Raw genomic sequence first — 21,354 nt, forward strand, 5'->3', positions numbered from 1 at the left:
CAGAGGTTGATAAAGGTCACTCTGACCACATTCTGTAAAACAGGAAAACTGTTGTTTCTCCATGTACAATGTAAACACTCCTGTCTTTCTTTTTCTCTCCCATTTTCACCTTTTCCCTCATTAGATTTTCATTTCTACCATTTTTTGTTTTGTGATTGTGATTTATGCAACATGGATGCCTCCACTGTCATTTCCCTTTAAATATTGTGTTGTAAAGTATCTAGCTTCTCATAACACACCCACTCTCCATCCATCCATCCATCCATTTTATGGCACTTATCTGGTCATTTATCTGGACACTTATCTATGGCAGCAGGCTGAGCGAGTTAGTCCAGATGTCCCACTCCCCAGCAACATTTCCCAGAACCTCCAAGGGGATCCTGCAGTGTGTGTGTGTACTGCCAGAGTATGGCCCCTGGTACACTGCTGCAGTAACCCCTAAAAGACTGCCAGAGGGACACAGTCATAAACCTTCTCCAAGTCCACAAAACACATGTAGACTGAATTGGCAAACTCCCATGATGCCTTTAGAACCCTGCAATGTTAAAGAACAGTGTTATACGATCAGGGCAGAATCTGCGTTGCTCCTCCTGGATCTGAGGTTCAACACGCAGTCAGAGCCTCCTTTCCAGCAGCTTTCACAGGGATCAATCAGCAATCAGTGTAACACCACACTAATTGCAGCACACCCCCTGACCCCCCATGTTTAAAATACAAACCACCAGCCTGGTCTGCCAGTCCACAGGCACTATCCCTGACCTCCACGCAACACTGAAGAGGCCCAACAATGTCCAGAGACCTTCAGCATCTCAGGTCAAATCTGCCCCTTCATAGAGGACACATTAATCAGGACCAGGAGCTTCTCTTAAGTTCTCTTTCCACCACACAACAATAAACCCAGTCCAGGTCAACAGTTCTCTTCTCTCCTGAACACAGCTTGGGCCGAGCCCTGCTTTCCCTTCCTGTGTCGTCTGATGGTTGGCCAGAACTTCCTTGAGGCCAACAGAAAGTCCTCCACAGCCTCCCTGAACTCCTCCCACAACTGAGGTTTTGTTTCTGCAACCACCGCAGCCTCAGCCCTGCTGGACCTCTGGTGCACATCTGCGGCTTCAGGAGACCCCTGGATGAACAAGAAATTCTTCCAGAAGTGGGATTGAAGAGCCTCAGCCAGACATATGGCCAGAGATCTGGGATCGATATGACAAAGATATTTCAGACTGGTTTGTAGTGTTGGTCCAGTCTTCCATTTTGCTCACAGAGCACAGATCATGCCGAAGACCAATGCTACCATGGTAACAATCAGTGACACCTGCGATGAGCAGTAGCACTCAACAACAAAATACAGGAAAACATTGCTCACAATGTGTGGTTTGCTAACATTGTTATGGAGAGAGCAGTGAGAAGGGAAAGAGTTCATTTCATTGTTTCACTCTTCACTGAATTTCCAAGGTGAAATGTTGTAACTGTTGAATTCTTCCAAAAGAGAAACATTTCCTGCTGGGGTAAACAGAGCTCAGCTGTTGGATGTTATTTCTTAGTCAGCCATTTTTATTATATTGAAAAAAAATCTTAATTTATTATAATATAATTGAATCCAGTGTACCACAGTGTGGTTTAAGATAGTCAAGAACTAAACTGCTTTGTGCAACAGAGGAATTTAGACTCAGTTTCTCTGACTGTTTGTTCTATCAAGCCACAGTCTGTCATCAGTGTTCTGTGTTCTGGTACCAAGTGCACTTATGAATCACCATGGTGTTTGTTATGGCCAATCCACAGCTACCACATACGTCCAATAACAACGCAGCACTCAGGTGCAGATCACGCAGTGCTGTTCTTCCCAATCAACCCCCTCCAGGTTTCTCTTCCTTTGCCCATGTGAGTGTTGAAGTCCCCCCAGTAGACCCACAGAGTCCCTAGGTGGTTTCCTGTCACCCACCAATTACCCACCCTCCAGAAAAGGCTGGATACCTGAGCTGCTGTTTGGTGTGTAGGCACAAACAACAGTTTGAACCTGCTATGTGTGGAAGTGAATCAGAGTTTATCTACTGGTACTGGTTGGTCCTGCTCCACCTGCGCTCACTTGCCCTGGTTCCTTCCTTCCAGAGAGGTGACATTCCACGTCCCTTGAACCAGTCTGTGATGCTGAACATCAGCACACCTAGGTCCTTTGTCTGACACAGGGGTAAGCCACACTTGTTTTACAGGTTTCTGGAGGGTCAGTGCATTCCTGTTTGGTGACGTGTCCCATGCAACATTTTTTTTTAAAGTAATTTTTAGGGCATTTTTGCCTTTATTCCGATAGGACGTTGAGAGATAGACGGGAAGGTCTGCAGCTAGGACCAAGCCTACGTGGTACACACTCTACCAGGTGAACCACCGGGGCGCCCGTCCCATGCAACATTTAACACATCATGTTTTAGAGAACCGCTGGCTCAGACACTTCCTCTCTCCTGACGATAAGTGACGCAGAGTGATTCAGGCTGTTCCTCTGGTCAGCTGCTGAACTCTGTGGGATTTCCTGTGAAATCTGCTGACTCGTGTTGGAGCAGAAACTAGGCCAGACTCCAGCATTTTTACAACTAAGGTTAACTGGCTAATGAGTATGTCCAACTACACACATGTATGGCCATTGTGTTGTGTGACCTGACCTTCGTACGCAACCACACAATGGAGCACTGTTCTTATCCATACAGCAAACACTGGTCCCAGAGTTCCTTTAAAACTGAATTCAGTTGCCTTTATTAAGAAAACAAGAGAACATTGTATTTTATATATGCAATTCTGTACTGAGATCACACAGCAATTTGCAAACAGACCCCATGTAACTGGCAGTAGATATGCCAAATGAATGCAGAATAAATAATTCAAACAGGTAATCTACACAGACAGCGCCTCCCATTTCATACAGTCTGGTAGTACAATATTTATTTTAAGTTGAAGTGTTACATGTTGAGCAACAAACTTACAGTTGTCTTCAGCCACAGATTTAATGCAGAGAAAAAGAGTCAAGACTATCCCAATAATGTATTGAACACTACAGAACTAGCAAATCAGATCTTACATATATATATATACATATTGTTTATGTACATATACTGTTGCACTAGACTTTAGATGCTGGACAGTGAGACACTGCTGTGCAGAGGTTGATGAGAAAAATAAAAAAACACCTTCAAATGAGAGACAGACAGACAGACTGACTGACACATGGTGATATAAACAGCAACATAATCACAGAGGGAAAAGAGAAACAGAAAAGATCTATACAAACAGAAACCTTAATGAAACCGATTCATTTACCAACCCAGCTGTAGGAATGCAGAGAAACACACACACACTCTCTCTCTCTCGCTCTCTCTCTCACACACTCCTCTCATGAACCTGCATTCAGAGGGCCAAATAAAAGTAGTCTCTGAGAGGTCTGAGATGGGGTGGGGTGGGGTGGGGTGGGGTGGGGTGGGGGGGTCAAGGCTGGGTCATCAATAACAGGACAGTATGACAAGAAGGATGCTTTATTTGTTTTTGGTAGTGCGGCTACAGTATGTACAGTACAAATACAGGCAACTTCATCTTGTTCTCACATACACATTGTGAATCATGTCTTCCCTGTCCTGTCTGGTTGTTGGAGGGTGGGTGGGGTGGGGGGGTTTTACTGGGACACAGTGGAGTTTAGAGGAGGATGGCGGCCGGGTTGGGGTGTAGGGGTGTTCAAAGTGGAAGTGGTTTTTCTCTCAGCAGCATCCTCCTGATGAAGGCTTGACAGTAGTGCCGGGGGTCAGCTTCACGTTGGGCTTTTCCCCTCCTCCGGCTGTCGCCCCAGGGCCCATCCTCTTCTTGATCTCAGCAGCCATCGTCATGAAGGCCTGCTCCACATTGGTGGCATTCTTGGCGCTGGTTTCCAAAAAGGGGATGCCCAGAGAGTCTGCAAACTCCTGGATAAATACGAGGGACAGAGGACACAGGTTTACACATCTCTTTATTTTATTAGTGCAAAGTAACTGCAGCAAAAGTGGATGAGAAAGAGCTGGTACACACAAAAAAGATGTCATGTTGGTCATGTGGGTTACAGGATGTAATGAGGCTCAATGTGAACACTGTGGGATGATGTAGAGGTTAACCCTGAGGTTAGCTACGACCTCAGCCTGTGGCTGTAAGTCTCATCTGAGCAGGTTGTTTCAGACACAGCAGTCTGCTACACAAGTTTGTGAAAATAATGTCACTCTGTTCACTAAAACATCCTGCTGGTGGAATAGGGTTATTATTAAGATCTTAATATTTTAAATATTTTTTTTAACTGTTGCATATTCTAATTTGATTTTCATACTTTAGCAAATAAAAGTAAGAACGTTTAACTACTGGACGTTAAATATTACTATCATAATCCATGATTTTCTACTTATTTTCAGTAAAAAGAGTTAATAAGAGTTCCTCTGTGAAGACACAAGAGAATCTTGTGCATCAGGTTTATGTAATAAAGTGTGATTTATTAATCATTACTGAGGTAACTGTGAAAAATATTTGTTATTGATTCTAGGTGATACTGCTGATGTGCAGTATGTAACTGACACACTGTGATGTGGAAAGTTGAAGCCTGAGAATGAACTGTTGAGTGACGTAGGAGACATCATGTGTCCAAGATCAACTACTTGCATATTTATAGATACTGAATCTAAGAGAGAGGGAGATGACACAGAACTGCACCGTCTCCATTTATAGACAGTTTGGCTGACTGTGGACTGATGAATATCTAAACTCTGACTTTACACTTCCAACTTCATGCAAATCAGCAATTCTTGACCTTAAATCTTATGAGTTTTCTTTTTTGTAAGTCAGTCCAACTTTACATAATGACTGGGTCAGGTGTGTGGAGGGGAGAGTAGAGGAGGTTTCAGCTTCTTTCTCAAGCTCTTTTTCATTCTTGACAAAACTACTTCTGTCACTGTTCATTGGTTAACTTAACACTTTCTACACTAAATTAGCACATATGAGCAGGTTTTTTTAAACACAGGTAAACACACTCAAAAAGGTAATTGACTTCCTTTCACTGTCAAGAGTTTGTCTTTCTGTTCAGACTGAGAGGACACAGGCACACAACTGCAGGGAGCAACATCATCACATGCAGTTACAGAACACACACACACACACACACACACACACACACACACACACACACACACACACACACACACACACACACACACACACACACACACACACACACACACACACACACACACACACACACACACACACACACACACACACACACACACACACACACACACACACACACACACACACACACACACACACACACACACACACGGGGGAGAATGAGTGAGCTGCTAGCTGCCTGCAGACAAGTAAAATGGATCAGTCACGTCTCATCCCCGGAGCATCTGTGTGAGACGCTTCCATCTGTGATTGTGTTTTTAAAAACTTATTTTGGGGCTGCAGCTCACACTTTCATCTGCGAGTGCAGTGTAGCTGTGGTGTATCTGGTGTAACAGCACTATGCTGGACAGGTGACGGGTGTGTTTACAGTGTCTGTGCTCTGAGAAACGTTACAGCAGGAAAAGGGGCGAAAATTAGGGAATTCACCCGAGTCTAATGTTTACGTCACTGCCAATTAGAGCCGGGGCCAATAAATACCCCGCGACTACTGCAGAGTCATTTGACCTGGGTGTTTTTTCTGTCCAATGTAAAAGGGGCTTTAGTGCAACATCACAAGTGTCTGGATGGATGACAACACCCTGCTTTCCACTGAGGCCATTCAGAACAAGAACAAGTAGAAGTACTTCATTTGTTGCATGCTGAAGCCTTGAGGTGAATACTAAGTGAAAAGAATTTGTTTGTACTGCTAAAAGACATTTGAAAAACTCACCAGTTATCTCTTAAAATTGTTTCTACTCCATTTTGCTACTATATATCTACTGTGATGTAGATACAAACTGGCTCATAGCTAGACCTGTTCCTGGCTTTCCCTCCAGGCCCTCAGCTGGGACCAGCCTTGTCCGAGTCTGTTTCGGTTTCTCATTCTAAAAGGATTTCAAGTGTTAAGGGTAAGCCATCTACAGCCATCTTAACTAACACACCTTTCAGTAATTTCCTTAACGACACAGCACAGAAAATAAGATCTATTTTAAATACAGAAGCCACTGTAGCATGAAAAAGATGACATGCAACAGCTTGTGTGTGAGTGAAACACCCAGGTGCCTTACCTTTGCTGTTGTGTAGTCCACCACCTTCTTTGTCGTCAGGTCACACTTGTTCCCGACCAAAAGCTTGTTGACATTTTCACTGGCATAGCGGTCAATCTCCTGTAGCCACTGTTTGACATTGTTGAAGGACTCCTGAGGCAGGTAACAGATTATCATTAGCACTGAGCTAAAATCTGATACTACAGGACCTCAGCAGCCTTGACAGAGGCAAAATTAAGCCTTAATGCAATATGAATGTGTTATTAAGACCAGTGTGCGCTGCTCTTAAAAACACTGTGCTGACAGGAAGTCAGTTTGAAACATTGCACGGCTAGAACACGATATAAGAGCAAATCAAAAGGCACGGTGGAGTGATGTTTATGGATCCATTCACAGGTCACATGCTTCAATACGGAGGACTTCAGTTTTGCATTTAATGAGGCCAAGTGGGTTTAGTTCCTCATGTGGCTGCAGCATGGACTCTGTTCACAGCTGCTCACAACTGTTCCTAACTAATGTAATCTACATAAGGCACTGTCCATGTTACGTACAGTGCATCTAATGTATGTTTGCCCTCTGGTTAGGACAACGTCCACAGCAGATGATTACATGCAGAAAACCAGTTACTAACAGACTTAAATGGGTACACCATGTTATATGTGTCTGGGAGAAACACAGGTGGTCAGGTTATAGACACTTCAATCCTTTATATCTAAATGTTATTTTGGGTCTTTCATTTTAATTTAGAGCACATGTGCTATCAAACACCTGCTGAGCAAAAGAAAGCCTCATTCCTGTGAAAACATAGAGCCCAGAGGGCAACCTTAACACAGATGTATTCCTGGCCAAATATAGACCTGACATCAGGTCACATTATTTCTAGTGCAGCAACAACACACCCTGATAGCACACAACATTTCAGTGGTCCACGACATCAACAGTAAACATCAGTTTGTTTCTCTGACTCAAGTAGTTCTTGTGCAACACTTCCACTTTGACCAGCAATCAAAGATCATACAGTGTGAAATCCACTGAGTAAGAGGAAGATGGACTCATTTCCCCTCATCACAGGCCAGAGAACAAGGATTCAGTAAGGTGAACACTGGTTTCTCACTCAAATAGAAAGAATTTCCTTGGTCTTTTACACTTCTATATCTGCACACGACACCAGACATCCAACCAACAGACATCCAGCTCTGACTGAAAGCAACAAACAGGCTCCTCTTTGCTGGGGGGTCTAGAGGATCTAATACCGTGATCTAAGAGGGGTCCAGAGAGACCTCAGCAACATGAGGAATGGTTCTTTCTCTGCATTGCGGTGTATGAGAAACAAGCCAATCCAACTATGTCTTGTCACGGTGCGAATTTCAACCATTAATAAACAGATAAACGTGTCTTCCTGAGGTACAATCTCATCTGTTAGTGTATCAATGAATACGTTGTGGTAGGTATGAAAGGTGTGATGTTATACTGACCTGGTCTGTGACATCGTACACTACAATGATACCATGAGCACCTCTGTAGTAGCTGGATGTGATTGTACGAAACCTCTCCTGGCCCGCTGTATCCCACTGTCAAAGGAAAAACACGAATACAACCTTTTAAACAAAGGATTAAATACAAATAAAAAAACAACAAATTATTGATTAATTGCTAAATTTATTTTTTTAAGAAAAATTGAGAAACAAGTCCAACAAAGGGTTTCCTGCTGTTCTTTGTCATATATAAAATTGTAAACGAAACATTTTATGGCTATTTGGACGTATGCTCAAACCAAACATTTGAAGATGTCACATTTGGCTCTGCAAAGCTCAGACTTATCTGAGCACTTGAAAATAAAAAATGGCAGATCAATTGATAATGAAAATAATCGTTAATTGCAGCACTACTATTTGTATCTAAAAAAGCTGCTGATATTCTATATTATTATTCTCGTCAAAAAATCCCAAGAGCAGACTAAAACCAACACTGAATGTCTCCTACACACAAGAACTGTGTGTGTATCAAAACCTGATATATCTCATTCCTCAGTGCTATAGAGCTCCATTAATGCCCAAACACTAAACGCATGAGTGAGCCACACTGTTGCACTGGGTGACATGTCCCTTCATCACCATGAACACACACACACAAACACTGTAGTTTATTTTGATTGGGTCCAACATACACCTTCCTGCTGCCCCAAATACTCACTACAGCACCAAGTGAATTACTTACAATCTGAAGTTTAATGGTCTTTCCATCCAGCTCTATGGTTCGTATTTTGAAATCCACACCAATAGTGCTAATGTAACTTTCCGTGTATGTGTCATCCTGCAGAGAGAAACAGAGTCAGTTAGATCGTTCACACAACCTGTTCACTTCCTGCTTCACTACACATAGACAGTACCATCAGTCATTACTAGCACAGGGTGTTGGTAAGTGTAACTTTTTCAGTAGTAAACAAATTGGAGCATATTACACTGTGAATGAAATGAGTTACAGACACATTTACACATCATATCCTGTTAACAGTAAGTTTCTAATTGAGTTCATAAGGAACCCAGTTAAGATTGCTAAGATACATTGTTGTCCAACTTCAGTTTGCATGAAATCACTGCATAATAAACCTTGAAATACTCTTCAACTGACTCCTGCTCAAGCAGAAAATTGAGTTAACATAAAGACAGTGTATCTGCTACTTTGGGGAAACTTACTGCGAATCGGAGAAGAAGGCAAGACTTTCCAACACCAGAGTCACCAATCAGGAGCAGCTTGAATAAATAGTCACTGTGAGGGAAGAATGAAAACACACTAGTTAGAGGACATTCAGAAATGGTTAACCAAGTAAGTGTGTTACAGATGACCCATTTAAATAAATAAATGGCTATGATAGTGATGGCCTGGACACATTCAAGTCTGACTCAAGATCTCAGGTTGATTCTTTAGAACAGTCAAGGGGCATTTACCTCAAAACATCAGTTTGAGTTACATGCAAATATGCTGATCAGAATATGATGATCTTAGTGTCATTACATCATTTGGCAGAGTTACTGGAAGGTCTGCAATTTACAAGAAAAGGAAACACTGAGGACAATGAACCCTGCTGAGCTCAGCTACATTTTCTGAAGGAAGCTGGTTGATCATGTGATTGGACATATAACGCCAACTGAAAGCAGAGCAGAGGAGTACTCTTTTCTTAGTATGTTGTACCTCTCTACCCCAGTTCTGAGGTTAGTCTAATTCATGCTTACTACAAATGCAAAACAATCACAAAGAGACTTGAAATAACCACAAAACTACAAAGATGCTTGAAATGACCACAAAGAGATACAGATCAACCACAAAGAGACACGGAACAACCGCATAGAGACACAAAACTACTCTAAAAAGACACAACACTACTACAAAGAAACACACAATAAAACAGAGATTCGGCACAATAAAACAGAGATTTGAAACACAAAGAGATGCAAAACTACTACAAAGAGACTTGATACGACCACATAGACAAAAAACAACCACAAAGAGACACAAACTTACTAAAAAGAGACACAAAACTACGACAAAGAGACACAAAAAAGCAAAAAGAGACACAAAACTACGACAAAGAGACACAAAAAAGCAAAAAGAGACTCAAAACAACCACAAAGGGAAACTACTTTAAGACAATTGCTGTAGTCTTATTTTGTCTCTCATTCAGTCAGGGTGTCTTATATAGTAGAAGTGAATGACCTTTCACCTGCTAAGGGGACCATTATATCATAATCTGTCCATGGCTGATAAAAAAGCTCAGTTGTGCCTACTACTGAGTAGGAACTTCATCTGGATTTTAACCATAGAAACCTAGTTCTACTTTTGGTTCCTGGGCCAGACCTCCTGCCCCCCTCTGCAAAAGTCCCTGCTCTGAAGGTGGTACTTTCCTATGACCCAGACACAACTGTATCAGGGTGGAGTTAGTAGAACTGAAGACCACACTGAACACCACAGGACAGCAGAAGCACCAGTTACTGTTAGCATTAACAGGATTTAGGATGACACTTCTGTACATTATTGCTGTTGAAATGGAAACTACTGAGCTGACTTCCTTACTAGTTCTTAAAAAAAAAAGCATTGAGTCATCTAGAAAAGAAAAAAATAATCAAACTAAAACTTGCTTTGCTCATTGTTTCACAGTGGCTCCTCGCAAAACCTTCTGACATTGATGTAAATATCTGGCGCACAAATGTGTGGGCTCTTATTTTCTACCAAGCTGCTACTATGCTTCTCAGTTCTTTATATTGAGAGTGAAGGAACTTTTAGTCCCAGGGATCATGTAGTCTGTTTTGGTAGTGTGCTCTGGTATGTGCTTTACAGATACTCACTTTTCACTCTCAAAGAGTATTGTCGGGGGCCAATTACATACTATGGGGTGGGCTTTCAGCTATTACATTAATCCTGCCCAACAATCCACTTTAACTCTATGATTCAACACGGCAAGTCTAGGCAGCCTGCAGCCAACATACAGGTCTAAACTACATCCTGCACCACTTACAATTACACTCGTATAAAATTAGGCAATATAATGATTATCCTTCACCTCCCCATAAAACATGTACACACACAGACCAATACCAATGCATGCAGATATACAAACTTCAGACAAACCACTTTGTCTGTCTTATATTTATTTTGTCTGAGACCTGCTAGTGTTAAACCTTTTTTCTGTGTCTTAGATTTCCTGCTGACCCTTTGCAGCACCCCACTCCTAATAAGGCTGAGAAAGAAGGCTAAGCAGAAATCCAGTGGCATGGCAAAATAACAAACAGTACACTTTTCTTTCAATTTCAAGGACTTTTCCTGCGTGTTATGGTCCCGAGGTGTGAAACCCCTGAGCAAGGACACAGACTTCTTGATTGGTTGTATATGATTATGTGCTTCCCTCTGGTTTCAGTACAATGCTGGTGCCATGGTTAAAAATACATCCCACTTGTCTTATTAACACACAGCCTAAAATGTAACCTGTCTGATAGTGGTAAAAACCCCAAACTAGCAAAGTATAGTAATATAAACCCACTGATATTCCATCAGTAGCATCAGTAGAGGGAAAGCGGTGTCTCACACATCAGCTGAGCCTGGTAGTATCCTGCCTCCCAGGACCGTCTCAGTTTCTCCTTCTCATTGTAATAAAATCCAGTCATTCCCTTTTCATTAAGCCTGTGACTGTGGACAATGGCTGTCCTTATGCGAGGTTGACCACTCACTGCTCAACACAACTCTGACAATAACACAAAAGTTGAGTAACAAGGGTATGAAAAAAGTCTATGATTCAAACTAGGTAAAGGTTGTTACCTTACTTAACACAACATGTTTATCTGACATTAAACCTGCAAAGTCCAAAAACCATCATTGGTCTTTTCACCATGGTTCAACAGAAAAATCCAAATATACCATTGATAAGTGTCAAAATGTGCAATTTATAAATTCCTACTGTCATTTTAACTAAAAGTGTGGTATTCAGCAGACTAAATTAAAAGGTACACCATAATGTGGGGTAAAGATGCCTCCCTTTCATTCTGACACTGACTCTGTGAGTGTCTTGGACCTTGCCTCTGAGTATCTGTTCCATGCCAAGGAGGTGAATCATTAATACAGGATTAAGCAGTGTACAGAGAGGAACGTGAATTAAATTTCACCATTTTGCATAATGATAACGTTAAAAAATATGTCAAATAAATAAATGGCTGCAGTCCAGAAATTCTGCCATCCACCCATGAGAACATTTCTGAATGGGAAAACCAAAGCCAGAGAAAGAAAGCTGAAGTAAGTGATTGCTCAACACTGCTGTGGTGAAACCAGGGGCTTGTCCTGTGGCATGTGACCTACACATGACTGCTTCTGCGCTACTAGACCATCTGACTGAAAACTGAGTCATGGTCAACACCAGGTAAAGCGTACAACCAGTTACCTGGGCGTAAACAACAGATGACGGTTGCTACATTGTCTGAGTGCGATCAATATGTGGGATATCACGATGACACACACAGACAACCTGATAGTTATAATCATCAGCTGTCTACAAATATAATAAATGGATTATGATTATTATGATTTTAACGAGCTAACTCTCGGTGTCTGATAGCTACATAACACTTGCTGTTGACCATCTAAGTTACAGGGAGCAGTCACAGCTCTGTCCTGTATTTACATCAAAGAACTGAGACCAGAATCACTGAAGCTGCTGCAGCTGGAAACAACACCTGGACTATGAGGACATAACCAACATTTTTGTGTTTATTTTGTAAATATATAAATCTATCTAAATATATATGGAATAATCACCGTACCTGATGCAGGCACAGGTGGATATTAACGTCAGCTGATGATAGCTGCTAACTTAGCTCAACTGCTCATATGAAGTTATTTCCCAACGCTAACCTACGTGTTAGCACAGAGCTAACCGTTAGCTAACCTTAGCTCTGAGGTCCAAAATGTAATACAATGTTTTTCAGCAAGATACTTACTATTCTGGATTCATTGTTGACTCGATGTATGACCTGTCTCCTCTCGTGAAATGTCTCTTTTTATCAAATAAACAGCGCTGTTTGGTTGATGAAAATGCGTTAGCTTACTCTGCTCCCCAAACCGCGGCCGGCTACTTGTTTCTCAGTAAAAACCCAAAATGGCTGCAGCTCCGACCAGGAAACAGCTAACATTAGCCAGACGGTTTAGCCGAGTCAGGAGTAACGGAGGGACGGTGTCTAAAAACAGACGGTGGACCGTCTCTACAACCGTAGACCTAATGGGAATAAACAGAGTAGATGTGTCTAACCGGGCCGGTTGTCTCTGAGTGTGTCGGTGTGTCGTTAACGTTACTGCAGCAGCGACCTGTCAGCCCTCACAGAGATTACGTCATTTAGTGAAACGTGGCACACAGGACTCACACACTGCCCCGTGTACACAAGTACACATTATACACAAGTTCCGGTCTAGTACTTCAACATAAACCTCGCCCTCTTGGACTTTGTATTATGTGCATATGCCGTACAGCGAGGCTTTTATTTACAAAGACATGATTACTATTTCCGGTCATATCCCAGTTACATCTGACAAGTTTAACACACTAATTTATCTTCCGGTAACACTGGTCATTGCTGCTGGAGTATATTTCTCTCACAGTATTTATCAGTGTAAATACTAAATAACATTAGAAATGACCAGTATACTGTAATAGTATCATACACGTCTCCTGTTAATCCAGAAACTTCTGTCCTGATGTCAGGAGTGTGTCATGTTGTGTCATTACTTAAGAAACAGGTGTGACCTGGTAGCTCATGTCAGCACCTGCACACAGGTACGCTACAAATAGCATGATTCATCCGACAAAAGGCTGCTGCATATTTTCCACTCACTCATGTAAAGAATCAATGTGTCATGGTTTGTTTTTTGCAAATAAAATTTTTTCATTCCTCATTTGGCAAGAACAGCTGGACAGACAGGAAAAAGTGACGTGCAAAAAAGTCAAAATAAAAGCTAAGAGGACATTAAAGTGTAATATCAAGCATGCACAAGATCCATACCAGTTAGAAGGAATATAATAATATCAATGAATGCATACAGAGGCTACATAATTCAAGTTTCTTTAATTTTTCATTTTAATTTAAATGTTGGTAATCTGAAATATTCATATGCATTATATTTCCATCCCTCACACAAAGTAATTTCATCATTTTGTTGTCGTTTGTTACATTATGCAGTTACTTCAGTTAGCCTAGCTAACAATCGCTAGCATGCAGTTACTGTACCTTACATGTTATGATTGCTATTGATAATGGTAGTGTGACATGAGTGTGTTTTATGTGCTGCAGTGTCACAGTGTGTTGTTCAGTACACATTCACATTAATTGTTTACTTGTTTGGGTTTGTTTACAGTACCTACCCTTTTACTGTAAATATTAACTAGCTACTTAGCTAATAATCAAAGTACCTCCAAGTAATAATGGCATGTATTAGCCCATCTGAAGCCTATAGGTTAGATGGCAGCTGTTAATGGTTGTAGATATATCATGTTTTCTCTCTATCTGAATGTATAAAAACATGTTATCAGTGTAGTTTACTTAACTAACAGTGTTATGTTACTGTACTCATAAGTACGCACTTGTAAGCATGACCATGTCTGCAATACATTGTTGTAACTAATGTTATTGTTTTTACTTCCATGTTGTATTTAAGTGATCACTAAAGAACAAGTAGGCCATGGGGGATAGATAGTTTTTAGGTTTTTTTTGTCCTTCTGGAGGAGACAATTTATACTGTCACCAAGCTGACTTGTGTAAGTGTTGTGCCAAATTTGATTCTAGAATTCGACTCCCTCTTGCGTTTAGTGGGGCAAGGGTGCTGCATAGGTGCATAACCAGGTTTTTGCGGTCGACCAGCTCAAATCTGAAAAGTGATGGGTCAAAGGGGGAATCATATGTGGTAACTGTAAGTCTTAGGACCTTGTGGTCCTTTTCTTATGCTCTGCTGTTTTCCCCTCCATGTATTTGTTTGTCCCCAGTTTGTTCTCTGTGTCTGTATTTGTGTATGTCAGCTGGGTATAGCTTCCTGGTTCTTGCTTCCTCCAGTCTCCATACTCACCTGCTTCTCATCATGCGGTCAACTCCACAACCTGCTGCAGTACAAAGGACCTGTTCAACTCACCATTCTTTGCCAGATCGTTCTGTCACGTCAAGTGGTATAAACGCTACGGCCAAAGACTGTTGCAAACTTGTTGCTCTGTGTCTGCGTTTTGGACTTTTATGCAATCCTGTTTGTTTCCCTGTGCTCCAGATCCTTACATCTACAACCCTGCCGCCTGCTACGCTCAGCTCAGCCTTGTCTCACCTGCTTAGATTTCTGTCCTGCTCACTGGATTCTTGTCTGCTTTCCTCACCTGTCTGTCCAGCTCTAGTGGATTCCTGGCCGTGAGCCCAACCTCTGCCATCATCTGCCATACTATCTACGGTCTTTCGCCGCCATCACCAGCCCTATTCCCCACAATCTACATCATTTATATTAAAAGACTAATAAAAGACCAAACTAAAACCTCACAGAAGCAGTTTCACTGCCTTGTGCAGTAGTTTGAACAGGGGAATAATGTATCATGCACTGTACAACTGTACTGTGCTAATAGTGTAACACTGACTTCTTGGTCGGTAGTGTTCTCCAGTCTCTCTGGACTGTGGGTGACAAACAGACTACAGTTTTCTTTTAGCTGTCTTCTATAATCACCAGCTCACCTGCTCTCTCATCAGAACATGTACATCCCAAAGACTGTCACACCTGTCCCCCTGCAAACAATGGCAGGTGGGAACCAAAAGTGCTTCACACTAAAGCGGGTTGTAAATAATCAACTTAAATATTACACCTACAAAATTATATATAAAATAATAAAGTGCTGCAACTGATATGACATCATATAACAGAATCAATGCAGTAATGCATTAATTAATATTATAATAAACTCAAATAAATGTACAATAACTAAGGTTACAGTAGCTTCACTTAATGCCAGATTGAATTATTGTTTTGTCATAAACGTTGCTGGGTTGTGTGTGCAGGCATTTTCTGTCATTCATGGAGGAGTAAAGAAACCAGAAAATATTCATATGTAAAAAGCGAGAATTAGAGAATTCATTTTTTTTACCTTAAAAATTAATCAAACCCATTATTCTGTTATCTAATTTCCAGCTGAGGTCCTCAACTTCCATAGCTGGCCATTAGTGGTATGAAACCAAAGATAGATTTTTTTTTAAATTATTAAGTTATTACAAGGCTGTGTGTCTTATATGGCACACCAAAAGTTACTGAGAAATGTCCCCATCACACAGCTGGCAGTTCAAGGGGCACAAACCAGTAAATACAAAAAATGAAATTCTTTAAATGCTCGCTGGTGCTGCCCCCATGGTATCAATAAAAGCCTTTCCTGTTTGATTAAAAGCCTTTCACCACTGATATGCAAAGAAACAATGTTAATAGTTGCCCAATCTGTCTGGCAGTGCAGGCGGGTAACAAGCATTATCATCAACACAGGCAACTGATGAATAAAACCTAATTCAGTAAGTAGTACAGTTTCATGCTGTGTTTTTAAAATAAATAAGAGAGAATTTGTTATTGAATTTTTGAATTTTGATTAACAAAATTAACACTTCTCTCTCTCCACCCACCTCAACTGTCTCTTTCTCTTGAAAGAAACACAACTACTGGAAAGATGGGGAGAGGGACTCTTATTTTAAATGGCGCAACCCTGTATGTGGACTTCATGGAACAGGAAGCAGATGTGCCCACCATGACTGAAAAAGACAACTGGTACGGGTTAGGGTTAGTATCAGTACCCCGAGCTGGTGTAGAACAGCAAATGTCCCTCACAGACTACCAAGCTCTATGACTATTTATAACTGACTTACTTCCCATTGTTTATAAATGACTGAATCCCAGGGTTCTGGATGTCCTTTGCATGACTACTCTTGTCTCTTGGAAACCAAATATCAATCAAATTTTGTTCTATTATCTTTAATGTAGGACTGATTTTTTGGAAACAAAGCACAAGAAAAATTGTAGCCGTTACAGAGAGCTCGTACAACAAGCTACAGAGGAAGCGGGGAAGGACCAGGTCATAAGCATTGCATTTTTCATAAATAAACAAACCTCTCAAACAGATTTGAGATACAGATGATGAAACCTAAAACGTGTTTTTAAAAGGTAAATTTGTCTTGATTTAAAATTATTGATTGTAAAAGATGTAAACCATGTAAATACCTCACAATTAGGATACCATAAACTTGTACGTTCAAACTTCAAGCCAGTAGCTGCTTGACTATTGTGTGTGCAGGCATTAAAGACATGAACCACCCAAATATTTAAATGTACCAGTGACTATATTGTCTGTATATTATTACTGTGCTTTTTTGCAGCGTACAATGCATCTGACAAGTCACCTTAGAAAATGTTTAGTATCATTTCAATGTTATAACCCCAAGTTCTGCTTCCAGCTGAGTCCAAATCACCATATGAAAGTTGAAACAATACTAGTTTAACATCTACTTCTACCATGTATGATGTATGAAACTCTGTACTGCAACTGGTAATGAGTTTTGGTGATCTGTTTTGGGGTGGGGGGCACTACAAGTGTTTTGTTGTATTATAAATATATATAAATAACACACTGTATATAAATCAGATGCACTGCTGGGTTTTTAAGGCTTATTAAAACAGCTGCTGCAGTGTTTTCAAAGAGCTAAGTATTATTATTAAGTCAAACCCTTCCACTGGTGACTGATGGCACCACTTTCACTACAGTTATCAAAGAATGTGTTTACAGCTGCCACGTCGCAAATTTCTCCTCGATGCAATCCTCCTGATCTGTCTTGCTGTGGTGATTCATCAGTGTTTTATACTCCAGAGAGAGGGCAAAGGAGTGTGGGGCAACAACCAGCACGGGAACCTGTGAAGTCACTGGAGCTTGCATCACCAGCTGAGGGCCAGAGAGCGGAGCAGGGAACTGTCCCGTAGGTCGGAATGTGCTGCCTGATTTTTCCTGTAGTCCTCCAAGATGAGATCCAATCTGAGCACTGTGCCAGTCCCCCTCTTTGTGGGACTGTGGTGGATGGCACAAAGCCTGACAAAGATGGGCAATCAGGTGGCAGCAATCTGGCCATTGGGCAAGAGGTTAAGTGGTGGAGAGTGTGAAAACACTCCCTGGAGTGAACTCCTGCTGCTTCTAAGGAGACCTGTGTTCAGCCTCCTCTGGTGTATGGCAGCAAACACCACCCTCTACCTGTCATAGTCCAGCAGGTTTTGTAACAGAGCAACCTGAGCAGAGAGAGAACACAACAACACATGAGAAGACAAACACATGTGCAAGTGTGAAAATGTATGACAGGGCACAGAGGGAAAGTAGCAGGACAACTAAAGTTCCTAACCTGCTGGTTGGTGACACGGCTGCTCCCTCAGCTCAGATACCCTGCCAAGCTGTCAACTTTGTCCACGCCTGGGACGCCAGAGTCATCCAAAGTCTGAAAAAAGAAACAGCGATGAAGAACAAAATTTGAGGACAGTGAAGTGGGACAAAATGCGGAAGAAGTGATTTTATTTCTTTATACAGAATTATCAAGGTACAAACCCAAGTCTCATCAGGAGATCCTGAATCAAGTGCAGAGGAGACACTGGGTTGTGGCATGGTGGCAGCAGCCTCCCAATAACCAACCTTCAGGCTGTTGTTGTTCACAGTGAGCCATATCCCCGGAGTAGATGAGGAGAAACGACAGCTCACTGATCACTGCTGCGGGGCCCCTGATCCTGGTTCCACCTGCTAAGGCCTTCCAGGAGGTGCAATTGGAAATTTAGTGTGTTTGTACTGGTTTATGTTCATCTCATCAACAACCAGAATGAAGCTGTAGCTCCAGCAGTGGCTGACTGAATTCCTCCAGACTCATCCTGTAGAAGACAACAACAGATAAGCATTACTTCATTGCATAAATAAAGGCACCACTAGAGATGACTTAAAACAGAGACACACCAATGAATAAACACTTTACTTCTGCCAGATTGGTGTTCAGAGCAGGGCTCAGGTTCCTCACAGAGGACGGAGGTGGAGAAGAGCTGGGGGTCAATGAGGTAGACTGTGACCCAACAAAGTGTGATGTAGTGAACTGAAAGGAGAAACAGAGCTAATCGCACCATAGGCCAACTCTGAGGCCACGCACTGTGGGGCTTTAGCAGCAAACTGAGTAACAGGTTGTAATAAGTAACAGGAACATATTTATCTACTTTACCTTCTGATAGAGGTCAGGCCACTTCTGCTGCCTTGGGGCTGGTCTGTTGTCTCCTCCAGAAAGTCAAACCTTATAGCAGGTAAAAACTCAGCTGCACCATCACCTTTCCATCCCCCATGGCCTCATAGCACTTTAGTTTACATAAACATAATATAACATGGATGTAATAACAATAAAATTTGTCACAATAACAATAGTTACACCAATGTATTGAAGACATGGTCATACTTACATGTGCATACTTATGAGTACAGTAACATAACACTGTTAGTTGAGTAAACTTCACTGATAACATGTTTTTTAACATTCAGGTACAGTGATGACATGGATATATCTACAGCTAGGTAATATTTACAGTAATGCAGTAGGTACTGTACAAAAAAAAACCTAAACAAGTACACACACTACATGTGAACATATATTGAACAACAAACTGTGACACTGCAGCACATAAACACACTCATGTCACACTACCATTATTAATAACAATCATAACATGTAAGGTACAATAGCTGTATGCTAACGATTGCTTACTGTTTGACTGATGTTATTTAAAGTAAAACGGTGGCTACAGTGAGCGAACTCACAACAGCTCTTGTCATCAAGTAAACAGTACATATGAACATGCATTGAACAACACACTGTGACAATGCAACACATAAACACACTCATGTAAGGTACAGTAACTGCATGCTAGCTATTGCTAGCTAGGCTAAGGTAGGTTAGCTCGACAATAAAATGACGAAAAGATTTTGTATGTGGGATGGAAATATAATGTATATGACAATTTAAGAAAAAAAAATACTAACATTTAACGGTTACTCACTACTAACGCTGTTCTCCTGAAGCTGTGGAACAGCAGTCTGTTCTGGGGGCGACCTCTGCCGGTCACTTTAGATAACACTGTGTGAAAGACCACACAGGACCATACGGAAATGCCTAAAGCTAAAATATTTATAGTATTATATATATAAGTATTTTTGATTCTGATTCTGATACCAGCGACGTTTTTTCCGTTTTGTTTTTAAAAAAAAATAAATAAAAAATAACCCAAGTAATGATTAAAACAATCATTTACTTTTCTTTTTTGGGTTATTGGAAATGAATAACAAATGAATTAGCCTACTAATTAACCGACCCAGACCTGGCCCCATTTCATTAGTTTGAGATAGTCCTTTTTATTTTTTATTCCCACAGTGGTGAAGTTTACAAAACATAAGAGTTGTTAAAAGTTATTAAGTTGTTACCTTTCTGGGTATATTAGATATCTATCACCATAATCACTTGCACTTGATAAAACACTCTTTGAATGTCAGTTGTTGTCAAAGAGTGAGACTTAATTTTTAAAGGTTTTGCTGTACTCTTTGCTCACAGGCAGCATGAGGCATAAAATATGCCAATATGACCAAATTAATTAATTAAATAAAAATTTCATATGAATAAACTTTTGTTTTTCACAAACTTAAAATGTAAAGTTAGCTATTTGAAATGAATAAAGGATGTAAAATGTTCCGGCAGGACCATCTTGTTCCTGCTCTGTTATCATGGCAATAGCTTCTGTTGCACTGCACTCAGCACGTTTATTTGCAGGTGTGGCTGCAGAAAATGTTTAACCAAGCTTTGTTTGGTTCAGTTCAGCATTTCCTGTGTTTTGTAAATCAATAAATATTGCACCTACTGATTCTCTTCTTGATTGATTAATCAGCTAAGTAATGGGAGTGCATAAAAATGCAGAATCTCTTTTAATCAAACTGTATCAATCTCACAGACAAATGTAGCTCCAAAGCTCTTGAAATTAGTTATCATTCATTTATTATTAATTCCATGATGTCCTTTTCACTGCCTTCAGTCAAAGAGAAGATAGAGAATCTGTTGGTTTACACAATTACAGCGTCTCTTGATTCAAATATTGTTACCGGGTCTTCATCTGATGGAAGCTGCGTTTACTTTTGCATCTTGTCTTGCTTCATTGTTCATTCTCAGTTCAAGATACCAAGGACCCCTCTTTTTCCATCCAGTCAGGGTATTACAGTAATATGTTTCCAAAGTAAATGACTGTTAATTAAAAAAAAAAACAGCTTTGGACTTTTTGTGTTCATTTACAATTTTATTGTATTATTTTATTTTTTATTATTAGAGAAAACACTCATATCAGTATTGAGACCTGACTTTAGAGCATAATCCCTTTGTCCCATAAGGTCCCAAATCTGCTCAGTTAACCATGGAAGGTTGGCTTTTACTACACCTTGATATATTAATTCTTTATATTATATACTTTGTTTTACAGTAGACCTTTCATTTATTGATACTGGTAGGTAAGTAGGTAGTTAGGTAGCTAGCCTATAGATAGATAGATAGATAGATAGATAGTTAGATAGATAGGA

The 21,354-nt window shown here is 40.7% G+C and overlaps 1 protein-coding gene and 1 long non-coding RNA gene across 3 annotated transcripts; both read right to left on the minus strand.

Moving 5' to 3' along the window:
* Window positions 1-2,711: 2,711 nt before the first annotated feature.
* On the minus strand, window positions 2,712-13,083 carry LOC130181599 (ras-related protein ORAB-1-like). The gene is made up of 6 exons (XM_056395917.1): window positions 12,683-13,083; window positions 8,897-8,969; window positions 8,418-8,513; window positions 7,676-7,771; window positions 6,222-6,353; window positions 2,712-3,932 (listed from the first exon to the last, which is right to left on the minus strand). The coding sequence occupies exons 1-6, from the start codon at window positions 12,694-12,696 to the stop codon at window positions 3,732-3,734; spliced, it is 612 nt and encodes a 203-aa protein (XP_056251892.1). The 5' UTR covers window positions 12,697-13,083; the 3' UTR covers window positions 2,712-3,731.
* Window positions 13,084-16,674: 3,591 nt separating this feature from the next.
* On the minus strand, window positions 16,675-19,856 carry LOC130181573 (uncharacterized). Of its 2 annotated transcripts, XR_008829599.1 has the most exons (6): window positions 19,797-19,856; window positions 18,971-19,100; window positions 18,734-18,847; window positions 18,319-18,632; window positions 18,119-18,211; window positions 16,675-18,008 (listed from the first exon to the last, which is right to left on the minus strand). It is a non-coding gene; the product is annotated as an uncharacterized LOC130181573 (long non-coding RNA). The 2 variants fall into 2 exon arrangements; XR_008829600.1 differs by lacking the exon at window positions 19,797-19,856 and having other exon boundaries at window positions 18,715-18,847; window positions 18,971-19,414.
* Window positions 19,857-21,354: the final 1,498 nt, after the last annotated feature.

Source organism: Seriola aureovittata, chromosome 14 (genome assembly GCF_021018895.1).
Source record: "Seriola aureovittata isolate HTS-2021-v1 ecotype China chromosome 14, ASM2101889v1, whole genome shotgun sequence".
Classification (NCBI taxonomy): domain Eukaryota; kingdom Metazoa; phylum Chordata; class Actinopteri; order Carangiformes; family Carangidae; genus Seriola; species Seriola aureovittata.